This window comes from Scatophagus argus, chromosome 6, assembly GCF_020382885.2.
Source record: "Scatophagus argus isolate fScaArg1 chromosome 6, fScaArg1.pri, whole genome shotgun sequence".
NCBI lineage: Eukaryota > Metazoa > Chordata > Actinopteri > Scatophagidae > Scatophagus > Scatophagus argus.
Window position 1 is genome coordinate 4612323 of NC_058498.1, and position 19144 is coordinate 4631466.

The following is a 19144-nucleotide window of genomic DNA, read 5'->3' on the forward strand; positions in this document are numbered from 1 at the left end:
AACGATATCAGTGTGTTTTCAGGTGCTGAGGTGTGTGTGTGTGTGTGCAAGAGAGAGAGAGAGGGGGAGGGAGAGAGAGAGAGAGAGAGAGAAAGATAGAGAGAGAGAGAGAGAGAGAGAGGGATGGAAGAATGAAACAAGAGGGAGATATTCAACCAGTTTCACCCAGTGATAACAATTCACACTGAAGAAACAGTACAGTCTATATGTAAATATAAATGTATGTGTATGTGTATGTGTGTCAAAGCACATGCATGCATCAGATTGATAGGTTTGGTCTTTATATGTGTGTGTTTGTATGTTTGTGTGTGCAGGAGAGAGAGAGATCTTCTCCTGAGGCTGTTTCTAGACATTGCAGCAACCAGCTCTCCCACACACTCTCACTCTCACTCTCATGCATAGACACACACACACACACACACACACACACGCATAGAGCACGACTCCAGAATGGAAAACAACAGGCTGTTGCTGGGCACCGACTGAGATAAAAGAAAAGGGAAAGACAGCAGAGAGGAGAGGAGAAAGTACACAGTCGGGTAGTAAGTGTCCTCACAGCATCCCCTTAAGCCTGGTATAGAGGCCTCGAGGCTTTAGCATGCACTGTATTGGCTAGCATGTCTGGGCCAAAGACATGCCGAGTGAAAGAGAAGCCTTCTAGCTAGCTTCATCAGCTAAGCAACTCAGACCGACTTTATGTGCAATCAAACCACCACAAAGTAAACAGAGTTATTTCCTGCAGAATCCCCTAGCGTCCACAGTGAGCAGTTAGCCTACACAGCTATCGTAGCCTCCCTGAGGATTAGCCACAGGTGGAGTAGGACCCTGTCACAGCTTCTTCCTGTGTTTCCTTGGGAACCGTATCTATGGCAACAGCTTTTCCAGTACTGAAACACACCTGTTACTGGCTGACTAATGTGTTGCTTCCTAAGATCTGAGCAGAAGTCACTGAGATTTATTAAGCATTTTTTTTTAAATAACATGAAGAAAACTGCTTTACTTGCAGGCAACCAGACTGGGTGAGAGTGATGTTCAGAGCATTAACTACCAGTTAACAGTCTGAAAATCAAATAGCTATAGAGCATCCAAGCTGCTGGCAAAACAGCAAAAGCTACATACATCAGCAGTCCTATTTCATGAAGATGTCCACACCACGAGAAAGCCACTGAGCAACATGAAAAGCTTATGTGAAGGGAAACCAACAAACTTGCTGAACAAAGTGGACTGTGTCTGACAGTCTAGGAGCTCCCATTAGCCAGTTATAAGTCAGTTACGATTTTATGACATCAAATTATATTTTATCTCATTGTACAGACAGATATAAAGACAAATTAAGTGGTACTTCGTTGGCTATGTTTGTGATTCAAGCCATTCAGCAACTCCCACAATGCAAAAAATTAGTTTGACATACCAAAAAACAAAAAGAACAACAACAACAAAAACAAAACTGCAAAATGAAACAAGATTAAGAAACTACAGCTTCTCTAGAGGATCTGGGGGGACAAGCTAACATAGATTTAGATTTCTTGTCCAAAAGGAAGATTTGTTTTCAGAGCCAGTGCAACACAGCAAGATAAAGACACACATCACATAAAATCTTGACGTATGCATGCAAACATCATAGCCCTAAGAAGCATGCTCACAATAACACTGCTAGCATGCTGATGTTTAGCAAAATATGCGTACCATGTTCACCATCTTCATTTAGCGTGTTATCATGCTAACACATGCTGTTTGGCTTTAAACACAAAGTTCATCTGAAGGGGATGTCATGTTTTTCTGATGTTTGAACAAAATCCAAAGTATCCAAAACACTGGGACCGACTTGACAAGGACACTAGATTAGTCTGTCTGGACCAAAGTGGTGAACCAACTGACTGCTATGACACAGCCATGCTGCTAGCCTACTAACATGGCTAAAAAACATGCACCACATGAAGATCACCTCTCTCTTACACAGCAGTGTGAAAACTGTATGGTTGCAGAACACAGCGCCAATGAAACTGAGCCCCTTGCAACAACCACATTCAGCAGGGACAGAGCAACACATCAATCATGTTGCTCGCAGTGTGAATGCACAATAAGAAGCTATTATCGTAGTTAGCATATTACAACCAAAGCCACATCATTAACATCTGCCAGTCACCCTCAGCAGTCAGTATGTCTGCAGCCAGCCACCGTAACGAAAAGTACAATACGCTGACATGTCAGCTGACACAGCAACAATTTACTGACACACTGGCCATATCACAACCAACCCTGTCTTTATAAGCCCCCCCCCCTCTCTCTCAGTCTCTGTCTCTCCCTCTCACTCTCTCCCTCTCCAGTCAAATGTCAGCCATTGAATGCCAGCTCTATTAATATTTCAAGACCAATTAAATAAAAGCACACATCATGCATGTTTAATGTCCAACTGCTGAGAGAGCCAACTTTGCCCTCTCATCGTCTACAGGTAGGCTGGGCAAATGATAGATAGCCTGGCATACAAATGCTGTGTTCACTTTACAAAAAAAAAATTATTTGCTTCTTCTTCTGTCCTGGCCACGGTCCCACCACAGATGGATCCACAACCTACTTTGGGTCCTGGCTCAACAGGCTAGACAGTCTGACCCCATTGGCACAGTAACCCAGTAAACAATGCAGTTATGTACATTTGGCCATAATATGGACTTGAGGCTTTATCACTGATGATTTCAGCACTGACTGCGACTGTGTCACATTGTGTTAGCTTGCCTTTAATTTTAACTGTAATAACTGTCAGTGTTGTGTTGTCAACAGCCACAAAGGGATGCCGGTGCAGCTAGAAGGACTTTAAACCAGATGTCTGGCAGATCTATACTGTGGTCTGTTCCAGTGGTCCTTAATTGTTTTGCCCACGCCCCATCCCTTCCATTAGCTCTCTCTCAGATCCTGGTAAGGACCATTTTGAAAAGCTGTGTCTGGCTCCTATGTTAATTAATGGGAATATAGAGAAATATACAGCTCAAGCAAAAGGAGAATCCCAATAGGCTGGAACAAACATTAAGCCTCTCAGATTGTGTTTGGCGAGTGGGCTTGGTGTTTTTATGCAGCACAGGTTATTCTTTGCAGTTTATGTTATAAAGCAGTTACAGTCAATATTTTTAGAGTGAAGAGGGATCAAATTACTATGTTTACTGTAATGTGTTTTGCAGTTATCATTCTATTCTGCAGCCCCACTCAGCTCCGTAAAGCCTTTTAGCATCTTCAACTCCTTGTTTATCTGTTTAGCCCCAATTGTACTGTTTTAAAGTTCTAAAAATTCACTGTACGCTATGCCTGCTCAGCACCAAACGTCAGACAGACACAGAGCTGGTGGAAAGGATGGTGAATAGTGGACTTACACCCATCAGGCGGTCAAAATCTCAACTCTAAATGAAGAACAATGCCGCTCTGTATTTGCTCAGCGTGTAAATAGCCTACTGCTTGCTTGCAAGTATCATCATATAATACACACGGCTAAATTTTTCACACAGCTTTAGAGAAACTGTGATTGTCTTTTCAGATCGCATCTGTCCTGTCTGACAACTCCAATAAAATAACATTGTGAAGTTGCTTTGTTGACTTTAAAAGGTGACAACACATGAAAGGCTGCATATTTTACCTCTGAATAACTAAATGACTATAACCCATCTTCATGCAGTTGTTTCATTGAACATTAAATTCTACTGAACCTTAAAGTCATGCAAGTCACATCCCTCCCTGAAGGTAAACAAAATGAACTATTTTTTAAGAGAATCACAAGGAGAGTTGTTGACATCGGGGGCTTGCTGTATGCACACGAAGTGCAGCTGTTTAGACGTCTCCTGTCATGTGGCCCTTCCACACTCAGGGAGAGTCCACTATAGACCTATTAAACATTACAGTAAATGCTCTGTAAAGTCTTACCGACTCCTAATTTCTATTACTGTATCAGCAGGAGGGAAAAGAGGCGCACTGGGGAGGAGTGATTTGGCTGACTGACAGGTTGATTAACATCCTGAAACAAATCTGCCCTCCGTCTCTGTGTCTGTCTGCCTCTAATTCTCTCTTCGTCCCATCTCTTGCCAGCTCCCTGGCCTTCTTTGTCTTTCCTTCCTTCCTAATTATCTGCATTATCTTAATGACTAAGAGCCACTAAGGCCTCTCTGACTGGCCTATGTGTCTCTTATTGTTTGTTTGTTATAAAAAAGACCAGAAAGTGACCTTTTCTCTCTCTCCTCATTCAGTCTCTGCAGTAGACATAAATTTTGTCTGTGGAGTTATTTAAGCGAAGTCAATTATCCTGCTGCAGTGCGTGCTTCATTTCCTCTTCAGTAAACTGTCCAACACGTTTGTCGATAATGATGACAATAAAACTATTTCACGTACTGAGCCTCTCCAGCAGCAGTAGTCCATACTTTATTTTAGTGATGCTCATTCTTAAACACTTTGATGAATTGGTTTCATTCAGATCTTGATTTGTGTAGATGGTGTTCACTGTGCTGGTTATTCTTCTGCCTCTACTGCCTCCTGCAGTTTACTGACTGAAACTACATCAAAACTAATACAAGACTGTAGTCTGGTAGCTACTTCACTGAGACAGTGCTATCAACTGTCCGAGTTCTCAGGTCATCGCATTCCATGTCAAACCATGTGAACGGCGCAAAAACACACAAAAACTGTGCCGTCAGACAAAAACATCAACAGTCACAGCATGAACATGGTCTGTACAGGGTTTAGAGAACCACAACCAGAACACAGAACTGAAGTGTTTTGGTTCTGGCTTAAGGATGTCAGTGCAACACACAAGATTATGGTGCAGTATATTAAATTATTTGGATACATGAGCGAGCATGCTGAAGAAGATGAAGAAGAAGATGCTTCAAATAGAATTTTAAAATGTCAGCATAATGAGCAAATCATTGGAAAATTATATCTGCAACGAGGTATAATCAAGTGGCACATGTTAATGCAATGTTTCTGTAAATTAAACAATGAAACCTCTTTAAGAGGATATAAAATATGTCCTTTCTGTCATGGCCGCAGCTCCTTTTGCAAACACTTTACACACACTTTTTTTTGTTGTTGTTTTCAATCCCTTCAGCTCCATTTGTGTAAGTAAAAGTGTCCTTTTAAGGTTGTCCGTCTCATTAACAATTCATTGATTTTAACATGCTACTTGGAACACCTTAAAATGCTTGCGTGAGGTATTGATGTATGACCTCAGTGAACCCAACAAAAACACTTCCCAGGGACTAATAATAATGATAATATTGGACAAATCTGCAAACGGATGAAACAGTAACTGCATGCTGCTGTGACATGAACTTCAGAAGCAAGAAGCGACATCATGTGACAAGCGAACAAAGCTATGGCTGCATGCGACGGGCTCAGAGGTGCAGTTACCTGGTAGTAGGCGTGGCTTTGTGAATAGAGGGAGGAGAAAGGCGGGGCAGGGACTTCATTCAGCCTCTCTCCCTCTGGGTGAGGCCACGCCTCGTCATCAAAGGGAACCTCAGGAGATTCTACCTACGATGTAAGGACAGAGCTCAGCATGGTGCAAGACACACACACACACACACACACACACACACACACACACACACACACACACACACACACACACCCCAATGCAGCAGCATACAGAGTCCAGAGCTCTTGTCTGCACAACTAACAAACTCTACTTCGGATCCTTCATTCAGGCCTGAGCAAGAGGTCACTGACATTTAGTGACCATTCATTTATTTAACTCAAATATTCAGTTAATGTACAGAGTAATAACCACAGACAGCAAAATTAAGAGAAGAGTCTGAAGTTTTAAATATATTTCTTTAAGTGAGTAGCAACTACATATGTTGTAAAATTACATTTTGTGCCTTTGCATGCAGAAAAGTTAACTGCTAGACAAAATCAGATACTGATTGTGTTTGGACAATGTGGAGGTCATTTATGCTGGGCTTTTTTCTTTGTTATAGCTGGATTTACAAACCGTCTTATACTGCATGTGGTACAAACAAGCGCTGAGATATTGGAGCATCTAAACACATTTTTCAGTTACAGAGAGAATAAGAATTTAGATGCTTTTTTTCAGTTTTTCAGTTCAGTTTTCATATGATAAAACAGATTCTAGGTTTAATTAAATTTTGACAAAATATAATGTTATTCCTTTGGAGGGCAGAGTGTGTGGAGAATGACAATAAGTTTTCCATACACTATTTCATACATCGCAACAAGATGTTGTATATGCATGGATTATTTATAAGATGTACTGAGGAGTAACACAAATGTGCACTTAAGATAAGCGAAGAGCAAAAGGTGTGTGTGTGTGTGTGTGTGTGTGTGTGTGTGTGTGTGCGCGAAAGAGAGAGAGAGAGAGAGAGAGAGAGAGAGAGGAAGAGAAGGGAACATATACATGGGGAGAGCAAGGTGGTAGGTCCATCTGTCATGCAGAAGCAAGCCAGATCCAGGATCTGTGGTCGCACACACATTCACACAAACGGACACATTTGGACAGGAGGAGATCTCAAAATAGCTTGAGCATACCAACAGCAACACACACATTCACCATGTTCACCTCAGCACAAAAATGATGACACAGATCTGTTTGTAAAGAGTGATGATGATGGTTTAGGCCACGATATGGAAACTCCCAAACCATAACCATGAAGCAAGCATACATGAGGATGATGGATGGATGGATACAAAGACAACATTCCATCTGTGAGCAGGCAAGTGGCTGCTTATTACATAATTTTGCAATTTTTGCAGTCACATTAAGAAAAACATCCGAATGGGACTAACACGCCTCTCAGCTATTTCAACCGTGAAATCTTTAGGGACTGGAAATGACAGGAAGGTGGTATCCAACCACAAGGTGGAGCTACACACCAGCATGTCATTCAGCAGAGTGAGAACACGAAATGGTTCAGTTATGTCCGAGGCTTTTGCAGCAGATAAACTTTGAACCTGTGGTGACTGACGAGTGAATCACTGCAACAGACAAAACGAATGAGAGTGTCTAATGACTCTGAAGTGAAGCACCACTAACACACACACTCCTCAGCTCCGGCTGCCTGCGGCACGCCGAGGGCTGTTGTAACTCAGCCAATAAACATACGCACAACTGCTGACAACAAGAGTTGATTTAACAAAGTTATGCACCAGCTGATAATCACTCATGCCAGAATTCAGACAGGACGACATATCAGGAGAGGGACGATACAAAGAAGGAAGACAGAGAATGACAGAAAAGAGACAAAAAGACGTAGACACAAAATAAGAGGAACTCTAAGAAACAGAAGAATCCTGGGTCATTTTTTTAAGGTCTTTCAGCCATAAAGTCTCCTGTGGTTTATGGCGTGAAAAATGGAGGTTTTGTTTAAAGAGGATGACAGAGAGTTGAGAAGGAAAATCCCTGGAGCAATGGCCCGTTGATCATTTTCTTTACAGCCATGTAATTGATGGGCCAGTAAGTAGTTTGATATTCTTAATTTGCATAATCATATGTCACTTTAATGGAAAACCAATCTGCTTTTGTTAGACAGCATAAAAGAACATGTGATGTACCAGACAGCAATAAAACCTACAGTACAAAAAAACAGTAAAACAACAGTCACAAAAACATAACATACACATCATGAAGAAAACTGAGGTGTTTGTGTATGTGTGTGTGTGTGTGTGTGTGTGTGTGTTTGTGTTGCATGAGCAACAGGGAAACAAAGTGTGTGTGGCTCAGAGCTGTGCTGCTACAGTGATATAAGTGCTAATCTGCAGACAGATACAGCCCAATCAACCAAAATAAAAAGATTACCAGGCTACGCTGTGCGATTATGTGCGTGTGTGAGGGAGATAGAGCGGGGGAAAGAAAGCAAGACAAAGAGAGAGGGAGCCAGACAGACACAGACCGAGTGCAGAGCAGAGATAGTAATGGGCCTCATTACTAAAAAATGGGACAAGCACTCGATTGAATCCCTGCATGCACAGTTCTGCAAAAGTATTCTCCTGGCACAAAGAAAGGCTCTGTGCACAGAAGAAAATTTAGGCCAGTATCCTCGACTTCGAAGTACTTTAAAAGACCTATCTAATTCTGGAGCCACATTGAAACAGGTCCCCCGACTTCTGGTTGTACTTGAACTTAAAAGGGAAGCGCCACCTTGACCAACACCATGTAAAGCTGAGAGCTTCATAAAAAGAATCTCCTGGTATTAGACTTGATAATGGACCACATTCTGAATAAATTAATACACAGTCACAACAGACATGGAGCATTTTACTGCTCTTTTATCTCAAACAGACTTAATTTGAACTTGACTGCATTATGATTTGGTAATTTATCCGGTGGTGTTCAAATAAGGATTGAAAAGCTCCCAAAAAACTTTGTTTGGTGGGAAAGTCTATGATCACATTGTAAACAAAAGAGGAGCCCAAACACACACACGTGCGCACGCACACACACACACATAATGAAATGAATGGTTTAGTTCATTAATATTAAACCAAATCACAATTTTAACATAACCAGAGCCGAAATACTTTTGTTCCTTAAACATAACCTCATGTGGGATGCAAATCCTCTGGTGTCAAAGTCGTGTCTGCTTCGAGTATGTTTAAACCAAACATAATCAGACATTGCTTTTTCTTCAACATGTAACTGCTAAACAATTTAGCAGCTTTCAGCAGAGTTGGGACTGGATCACGCACTCACTCCCAAACTGATTTACAGACACTAACACCAGACAACAATTTAAAAACAAGCAACATGTTTTTATATTCTTCTGGTGCTGTTTAACGGTCAATTACAGTGTTAATGTTTTGTAAATACGGCTGTCGGTTCAGTTATGATAAGCTGAGATCCGAAAGTCTTCAATTATGTAAGAATGTCAGGCAAAATTTATGAGCTCATTGGGCCATTGCGTCAAAACATAAAAACCAGTCAAAGGTTTCGCAGAACAGCAAAACATATTGACATACTGACATTTTGACTGACAGGTAGACGGTGTTGGTGAGCAGATGTGATGGGGAGCAGCTTGACAGAGTCAGTTAGTGAGTGGGAGGGTGTGTGTGTGTGTTTTGGTATACGGCTGTGGATAGAACCGCAGTCACAGAGACAGACACCCAGAGCGAGTTACCTGAGCGGGCGTGATGTGTGTGTGAGTGACGTATCCGTGAACGTGTTGGATCTGCGACAGCTGCCGCTCCGCCACCTGAACCAGCTCGGCACCCCGCAGGTCACAGTGGCGACCCAGAGATCCGTCCCTCCCCAGTGATCGCTCTCTCTCCATGGTCCCGGCGCCCCCTCCCTCTCTCCTCCAGGTCCCCCCATCCCTCCCTTCCCTCCCCAGGGTCCCTCCATCCCTCAGCTCTCTGGCTACTCCCATTGGGTGCTGATGGCAGGGGTGCTGGTGGAGTTTTGGGGCACCTGGTGAAGCTCCTTCCTCTTCTTGATACCGATATTTCTATAGCAATGAAGGAGGAGGAGGAGAGGAAACCGGATGGTGAAAGAATAAAGACCAGGAAGAGAAAATTCCAAGGAAAAAGGGGGCAGAAATGGTTGGAAGGTACAGGAAGGAGGAAAAAAAGAAGAAGAAAAGAGGTTAGTTCTGAAGATTAATTCGAGCTGGAAAAGAAGAAAGGATTAGTGCAAAACTGCAGCAAGCATGAAAGAACACAGCAGAGTGTGTATGTACATGTGTGCATGTGTGTGTGTGCGTGCATAAGTAATGAGATGTTTTTATAGTTGAGTTTTTGTGTGTTTGCACATGGGGTCAGTCCAGGTGTACACCCAGCATGGCAGTAATTGTTCCTGAGCTTCCCGTATTGTACACACACACACACACACACACACACACACACACACACACTGGACTTGAAACAGAAGTTTTTAGGCAAAATGAGAATGAAAGAGGACGGTAAAAGAGCGACAAGCCTGCCTCAGGGAATTACTGTTTCTTTCGCTCCTCTTCATCCCACCGTACCTTCATCATGCCTCTTTCCCTTCCACATCTCTGACTCGTACTACAGTAACTCTCACTATTTACTGTCCCTCGTCTCATTCCCCATTCCCATGCACTCTCCCTTGCTTCCCTTCATCTTAAAAAAAACTATTTGGTTTTATTTCTGCGTTACGAGTACAATGGGGAGACCCTGTGAAGCTGAGGGGGAGGTGGGGAAGGGGATCTTAAGCTAATGCTGAATCTGCGACATCATGGTTACATGGAGTGCAACTCGGCCAGCAGAGCGGCTGAGAGGATGACCCTTCTGTTCACAAGCAGGTCACTACCAGGAAGCACACGGATCGGACGAATGCAAGTGAAAACCCTTTATCACTCTTTAATTTTACCTCTTAAATGGATTCCAATAAGAAGAGCAACTGATAAACAGAACAAGTGAGTTCAAGGAGGAATTTTAAAGCTTTGAGACGAATGGGATGTCGGTTCTCTGATCATATCATCACCAAGATAACAGTGTAATTTCATACAGACACTAAACAATCCACCTAGGTAGAATCTAGTTGCTCATTCAGCACTGCAGGTACTGGATTCACAGGTTGACTTTTATTCAAGGTTAAAGGACAGCTAACTCCGTACACCGTGTGAAAAGCCCTCAGAAAAGGATTTGCGGCTCAGCTTCGCTGTACCACAGCTGAACACTCATATGAAGAGGTACAGCAGCTGAGAGGGTATTTACATCATAATGTGTACAAACCTACAAGAGATGTCAAAACAAGTGCTGGAGCAATTCTGAGTCATTTACTGACATGCCAGACAGACAGGAAATTGCACCAACTGCCAGCCTCTTCATTCACCTGCATACTTCACTCTGTTCATTTCAGACCCTGCCCCTCCCTCCCGACCTCTGGTAACCCCTGCTCCTGCCAATGCTCATCACGCCTGCTCCTCTTCTCCCACTTCAGTACCCACGCAGGATACAGGAGGATTTCCACCTGTTCCCAGTCAGATCATCAGGGGTTTCTTACTAAGAGGTAACCCACTCACCTTATCTGTCTGTCTGTTGCTCACCAGCTTCTGCCTGAACCTTCCACTTCTGCCTTTTTGTCCACCTCTTCTTGTTTGCCTGCCTGATGTCCTGACTCTTGCATGTTCATGTTCATTTGGAGTAAAAGCAAACTTTTAGATTCATCTGCAAGGTCTCCAGGTCGTGCTTTTGGGTCTAAACCTGTTAGAGTGTGGGGTTCAGGAAATGCTCAGCGTTAAGTGTATAGCAGTCAAGGGTCAAGGTCAGGCAAAGCTACCAGGGAAAGACCATACAATAAACTACAAAAAACAAGTGTGCCTGTGTGATTTATCAGTCAGCTCCCCCTGTGTCTCTAAATCAGTAACTACATAGCCCACAGTTTTAATTAAGATTCTTTCCCAAGAGAGGAATTTAGACGTTTTGTTCTCAGGCCCAGACTGTTTAAGAAAAAAAAAAACAGTTATTGGTATTTCTCTTTTCATGAGTCATTTAGTGACGAACTTTGAGTGTTCCTGATTTACAGTAGTTGACTGATGATGTGCCGATCAGTTTTTTTTTCTCAAGCTGTAACATTAACACTTAGTGACAGGAAGGCTTGGTAGCTGATCAGAGCGACATCAATGAAACGCTAAAGCTCCGTCACTCCGTTTGACTTGACATTGCAGCTGTCATCTTGGTCAGCAGCAAGATGCAAAATCTATTCTTGAAACTGTGTTCTGGGGCAGGGAGTGGGCGACTGCTATGCACAGGAGAGCTCTTCTGCGCAGAGGAGTATCAGCTAATTCCTGCGGATTCAAATAGACGTGGCCGTGCGTGCTGTGCCCCTGCTTCCCCCCTTGCTGCATACTTTAACCTCATTCAGACTGATAGGCAGTAAATGCTGCTCTGACAAAATGAACTGATCTGAACCAGTCTCATGACCTTCAGCGCATCTCGTTTCCTCTCCGCCTCGCGCTCTGATCTTTTCATTCACTGTCGACTTGCTAATTAGTCAGAAACGCCTCAAAATAATCTTGAAAGCAGCATTCGAACAGCCAGGCGCTAAGACCCTGAAGAGACCCTGGCTCACACTGTTGTCACAACACTGCTGCTCCTGCCCTCTGCACTCAGACACACGCAAGTACACACGCACGCACGCACACACACACAGTCAGCCTGTCATAATCCTATATTTGGCATTTGATTTTCACATGGAACAAGAACACCTCTGAATGCATTAATGCATGAATGGACAGAGACACCAAATATGTCTGCTTTTACATCCCTCTGTGTGTGTACGTGTGTGTGTGTGTGTGTGTGTGTGTGTGTGTGTGTGTGTGTGTGTGTGTGTGTGTGTGTGTGTGTGTGTGTATTTCTGCTTGCTCAACTAGCAAGAGCCCAGCAATCCTAATCAGGACTGCGCCTGCAGATAGCCTGGTGAACACACACAAACACGCACAAACACACGCGCACACGCATGCTCTCTGTTGCTGTCATGTGTTAGTGTGTCAGCCAGGCAAACGTGACTCGATAGGGAGCAGATTCAGCATCCTCGTACATGTCTGTGTGCTGGCGTGTATCTGTGTGTGTGCGTGTGTGTGTGTGTGTGCGTGTGTGTGTGTGCGTGAGAGAGTAAAGTCAGGCGTTAGTCATGCTTGGTGAGATATGAAAGAGCAGGGGATCCTCTGCCGTAAGGGACTTCTCTCTCTCTCTCTCTCTCTCGCTCTCTCTCTCACACTCACACACACACACACACACACATGTGTCTTCACACACACACACATGTGCCTTCATCTCTCTCTTTTTCTCTTTATCTTTTCATTCTCTCCAGCCCTCCACAACTCTCTCTGTCTCTCGTGCTTGTTTGGCATGAAGTCCTTTTGCCAGAACCTGAGCGAACAGCTGATGATCCGATTCGTTTAGCAACAATGACAACGTGACAGTAACAAAGGGCTTAATAGAATAAAGACAGCTAATCACTACATCAGTGCACATGTTTGTCAAAGGAAATACAGCAATGCAACAATTATGCATGTTTCTAATCTATAGTAAAATTCTTTCTTTTAATTTTTTACTCCTAATCCTGTTTGTCTGTAACTGCATGTTTTCATATGCTTATTTTCCCATAACTGAATACCATCACAGTGTGAGTTACACATTAAAAATTTAACCCGTTTAACTAAAGTCTACTTTGAAAACGACAAATGGAAGTATAAATTAATTTTAAAAAAAGCAAAAGGAAATTAATTATTCAAAGGCAGAGAGGAAGAAAAGAAGTAGCAAAAACGTTGCTTATAAAGTAAAACACCCATCTAGAAAATTAAAGTTATTTCTAATGTTTATTTTTAATATGTTGAAAGTTTGTCATAAATATGGAATCTGACGGTTCAAATATGTTGCAGGAAGCGCAGAAATATTTAAAACTTGAGAAAAAGAAAACGCAGGGCTTTAGTAAAAGACCAGGCTTGAGCAGAAACAGAGGAACACTTTCATCTATTTTGAATGTGTTGAAATGTCTGACCCAGTTAAGGTGTGTTTGATTTATCTTCTCAGCTACTTAAACAGCTTCAGCAATGGACACAAAATGGATGTTGTTCACCCTCATGTGTATAAAATCTGCCCTCTCCCTGCCATGTTTGTGTTTGTCTATTACACTTGTCTCTCTTCTTGTATCTTGTGTTTGCATGTGGTTAAATCAAACTTTACATTGTATGTTCAAATTTCAGTCCGTTCTGATTACAGCTTCTGAACTCCGGAAAACAAACTAAAACGTCCTGGAAGAAAGTGGAAGTGCGAACATTTGCTGATTCTGGTGTACAGAATGCTGTATTGTAATACTCAGTGACAACATCGCAGTATCTTTACAGTATTTTCTAGCTGTAGTAATACTGCTCCAAAATCAACATTATCACCACTAAGGTGTGCACAATACCATAATTTTACATTTCTAAACTCACAATACAACACTCGGTACCTTCTTGGGCCTGTTTTCCAGGGGTTGGACTCGGCCCCTGACTTCCAGTGAAGGGAAATCTTAATGCTTCAGCATACCAAGACATTTTGGACAATGCTATGCTTCCAACTTTGTGGCAACAGTTTGTTGAAGGCCCTTTTCTATTCCAGCATGACTGTGCCCCAGTGCACAAAGCAAACCTCCATAAAGACATGGTTGGATGACTTTGGTGTGGAAGAACTTGACTGGCCTGCACAGATCGGGCCACTACAGTGGACTACAGTCCACCTCAGTGTAAACACTGATATGCACACAGATAAACAACACGTCCATACTTCACTGCCGACAAATCCAGAGACAACACAAACATGTCATTACATGTTGTACATGACGCGTAGCTTAGCATTCAAAAGAGAGTCCAGTAAGGTTCAGCTGGACTACTTTATATGGCCAATTTGTATGGAAGATACACAAAAAGTGATGCTCAGTAAAACCAACTATTATGAGCACAGAACTTTTCTCTGTTATAATGGATAAGGGGTTGTTCATCTAAAAACAGTTAATCTAAATTACACCAGTATCGTTATATCCTATAAATGCAATTACAAGAATTAATAAAAAAATTGTCATCCCACTCAGTTCAGGTAAATAAATTTATTCATGTCTATGCAAAGTTCCTTGTTGAAAAGATGATGAAACTGATGGAGGGATATTTTCTGCTCCGGTTAAAAAAGTTCTGGCTTCAAAAAGACGCAGCCAAAGGTGAACCAGTGAGACTCACCTGAGAAGCAGGTGAGTCAAAGTGCTGCCTGGACTCGAGCCATACCTGACGTTTGGAAACACAGAATTCAGTGCGATGCTGACACCGCAGAGTCGACCATCTCTCAAAACTCTCACCTGCAGGCTAAAAGCAGCTTATCCGCAGGACACACTCGGCTGTTGCACTCGTATAGGACTAAACCAGAGGTCTCACTGTGTCACACACTCATGTTGACTCACTCTCTCTCTCTCTCTCTCTCTCTCTGTAGCTTCAGCCTAGCAGTTGTCTCTCTGTCTGACTCCATCTAACAGGCCGTCATGGTGAGGTGATCTAATAGGACAGAAGTGAAGTCCATACAGTTTATCATGGGCTAACTGCTGAACTGGACAACAGCATACAATGGTGGCTACTGTAGCGTCTTATATTGCTCTACTATACATGAATTTGTCACAGCAAAGTGAACGTCTCAGCTCCTTTCGGTTCAAACCAGCGAAATGAGCTAATCTATTCTTTGACTCACACAATGACATTTTAAAAGTGTACGTTGTCCCTTTTTGTCTCTGTGTGTCTCTCGCCCTATTTCTCAAACTCATGCAGTTTTCAATGTGCTATTTAGACAAGTTTATAGACCCATTTATGAAGGCATTTTTGGGTTATCTGTGTGTTTTATGGCTATTCAAAGATGCAGCACAGTGTACTAACAGTTCCTCCACTTCAAAGGCACAGTTCCTTTAGTGCTTGGGTGCAATTTTAATATTTCATGTGTTGATTTTCCACTCAACAGTTTCAGAGTTCTTTGCAAGAAGATGATTGCAAATTTTAGCCTAAGCTCATTCACTTAACGTGGCCTGATGTTATGTAATTAGCAAGCCAGCATACTCATCAGGGATACAGCGATGTTAATTTAATAATGGGGTACGAATGCCAAAGACCTGCTTCAAGAGGCTACAGTTTTCACATTTATAATGAAATGACAATGAATTTAAAGCGGCTTATTTTTAATCGAATAAATTCACAGGTAAGAGACACATAACATGGGACACATTAGACCCATTATTTTTCTATCTGTCTATCAATTTCAGGCTCATGTTTGTTTGACCCACACATCCATCAGGTGAGATACAGGATATCCTACCACAGTCCTAACTGGTCAGAGTGTCCACGTGACCTAAACCTTCATGTCCTTGGACTGAGGGAAGAAAAGCAGGCTACCGATCCTTAATGCTAAGCTTTTTAAGAAAGAATGTAAGAAAACAAGTTATTTTAAGATGCCACCTTGGGCTTTGAAAACTTTTGATGGGCACTTTTCATTATTTTGTCCAATGACTGAACAATTAGCAATTACTAACAAAAATAACTGACAAAATAGTAAGTAATGAAAATAATTGTTGCAGCTCAAACAGCAAGTTCTCAATGCTAATGAGTTATTTTTAAGACCATAATCCACTAAAATTAATTCAAATTAATTCTATAACTGTATAAAGATATTTACATTTAACAATGAGTTACACAAATTCCCAATGTGACATATTTCGCAGAGATTTAAATAAGTTTCAGTGGTGAATTCAAATGAATGAAGCATCAGCTACCACAGCTGCAGCAACAGGACTCATGATGAAGATGTTGCTGATAACTCGGCTGCAGAGTTTTAATAATATGAAATCAGACAGCAGAACACAAACCTGCTTTTTTTCTCTCCTTGTCGCTACCTCTCTCTATCAAACACACACACACACACACACACACACACACACACATATACACTCTATCTCCCTCTCTCTCTCGTCTCTACTAACTCTCACCTTAGTTTACCTCAAACCAGAGTCCCTTAGTTAAGTCATTACCTCTTTCCTTCTCTCTCTCAGCACATTTTGCCTTAGTCAGTGTCTCTCACTGTCCATTACTTTACCTCTACCCACTGCATGTCTCCTTCCCTCACTCTCTCTCTCTCTCTCTCTCACACACACACACACACTGCTCTCTACCTACCTTGCATCCAAACATCAGAGATATGGTGTTGTTGGTGCATGCTACTTTGCAGTGGCACAACATGTGGCTAACGTTAGCTAGCTGGTCCCGCGCTGGGGGGGCATCCTAGTCTTCATACACACACTTCACACTCACACACACACACGCACACACATGCACATGCATGTGTCCTATCAACCGCGCTCCATCCCGTCCCACAATCCCCCACTCGGCCGGCACCCCCCCTCCCCCCCACCGCCTGGCTACGGTCCTCAGCTGTGGCAGGCCGGCGTCCTCTCTCTCACACTCTTCATCGCTCTCATCTTCATCATCATCTTCATCTGTGTAATCCTCATAGCTGGTCAGTATGCAGGGAGCACCATGGTCACTTTCTGCATGTGTGTCAGTGTGTGTGTGTGTCTGTGTTAGCACATGTGTTTGTGTTTTCAGTGTGTTGTTGTTGTTGTTGTCAGCATGTGTGGGTCAGTCTGGGTGTGAGTATGTTTGTTTGTGTGTGTGTGTGTGTGTCTGCACAAATGAATGGATGTGTGTGTGCATGTAAGAGTGTGCATGTGTGTGTCAGTATGGATGTGGTCTCTCTTGTCCTCCTCTGCAGCAGCAGCCCCAGTCCTCTATCTCCTCTCTCTCTATCTGTGTGTGTGAGTGTGTCCCTCTCTCGTTCTCTCACTCCCCTTCTCTCTCTCTCTCTCTCTCTCTCTCCCTGACTTGCTTGCTCTCCCTTGCTTCGCTCCACTGCCTCTCTTGGCCCGCCTCTCAACAGCAAGATCAATGAGAGACAGAAAGAAAGAGAAGGAGAAAGAGAAGAAGAGACCTGCACACAGAGGTGGAGGGAGGATTAAAAATGTCCCCCCCCCCCACCTCTCTCTCTCTCTCTCTCTCTCTCTCTCTCTCTCTCTCTCTGTCTCTTTTCACTTCTCTTACTCTCTCTTTCTACCTGCTGCAGTAATGTTTTGCCTTGTATAGTCATATAGCAGTAAACACACACACAAAGGGCGAGGAGGAGTGGGGTAAAGGTTCAGTATTATACGGGCTAGTGAAGACTGAATTGACCAAATATAACATTGCTGGAGAGAGTGTGGTAGAGAGACATCAAGAGTGGATGGGTGAGGCAGAGGCAATGTTGTTACATCACCCTGCTTCACAAATCATGATCTGCCAAACACACACACACACACACACACTCATCTACACCAATGAATGGAGTGACTTGTTAAATTGACATTTGAACACAGCAATATTGTTTAGTTGGCAGGATGACAACTTTGGCGCAATTGAAACAACAGGTGCCCAGGAAGCATCATCGGAGAGAGACAGAACGATCCCATTAATCCATCACTGGACAAAGCTTTAATATAAAAAAAATGCTCATTATCTACATTACACTGCAAAGTAGAGTGTCCTGAATTCAAGCAATGCTAAGAGAGCTGCTGCTTCGGGTAGCAGGGAGGCATAAAATGTGGTAAGCCGTTAAAGTTGAAAACACTCCACAGTACTCTGAGACAGGATTCCACAACTCAGGAAAGGCAAAAAAGTACACATATGTTGTTTACATTTACAAAATAATCTGCTAGTATAGTGTGCTTACATGCATTTGACTGTAGCAACGGATGTCATAACAATGAGATGCGGCAAAAGTTGAGCCCAAGCTCAAGTTTCTAGCTGGACGACCATACATTTTTTTCCTTCCTGCTGGATCCCTCTGTGTTGGCACCCCTGCTGTGTCGCCGGACTGGCCTAATTAAAATGAACGAGAGGGCTGCATTTTTATGGAGTTTGAACATGGCCTTAGGTGTAAGTTACTGGCAGGAAATAATATCTATATCAAGTTATTAATAGTGATTTCACTATGTGTACAGAACTGTCCTCTTAGCAGCAGCCAGTGAGCACTTAATCCATCTGATCAAACAAACAACAGCTAAGCCCATTTAACACCTAAATGGCTTCAAACCAAAAATGTCCTACCATATATAAAAATGAATCACATCACACAGGCTACCATAAATACTAACATAGATGCAATTCACACACTGCAACAGCAGCTTTACTGAACAAAGAAACTACATGTTTGACAAAGAAATCCAGAGTTAGAACATTTAGCACCCACAGCAGGTAGTCACAGCTTAATACACAAAACATTCTTTCTTGAATATTTGGCCAAAAAAAAATCATTATTTTAATATGGTGTAAAGTCGGTTTACCTGTGCAAAACTGTCTATGTGAACTGCCTAACGATTTAAACTTGAGATTGTTAACTGCCCCCACTGTTTTACCTCCAGTTTGGATCCTGGAGAGGACAGGAGAGGAGGAGAAGATTGGGAATTAAAGAAGAGGGGAATTAAAGGGCAGAGGAAGTCAAACAAGTCAAAGCACACGCTTCAACCGAAGCTCTTGATGCTGACGACTGGGCCATCTGGACCGTCGCATACGAAGACACACAAACCCAAACACACACAGTAGTCTCTCTCTGCGGTCGTCTCTGTCTTCTCACCTCGACTGGAAAACAAACAACG

General features: G+C 42.7%; 1 protein-coding gene across 3 annotated transcripts in view; it reads right to left on the bottom strand.

Annotated features, from left to right (window-relative positions):
• The window catches only part of LOC124061081 (disks large homolog 1-like), a 94115-nt gene that overhangs the window by 60147 nt on the left and 14824 nt on the right, over nt 1–19144 (bottom strand). For all 3 annotated transcript variants that reach the window (XM_046392613.1, XM_046392612.1, XM_046392614.1), the window contains exons 6-7: nt 9108–9434; nt 5386–5508 (exon numbers count right to left, since the gene is read on the bottom strand). In XM_046392613.1, the coding sequence (XP_046248569.1) occupies nt 5386–5508; nt 9108–9434 (450 nt within the window). The remainder of the gene's footprint in view (nt 1–5385; nt 5509–9107; nt 9435–19144) is intronic.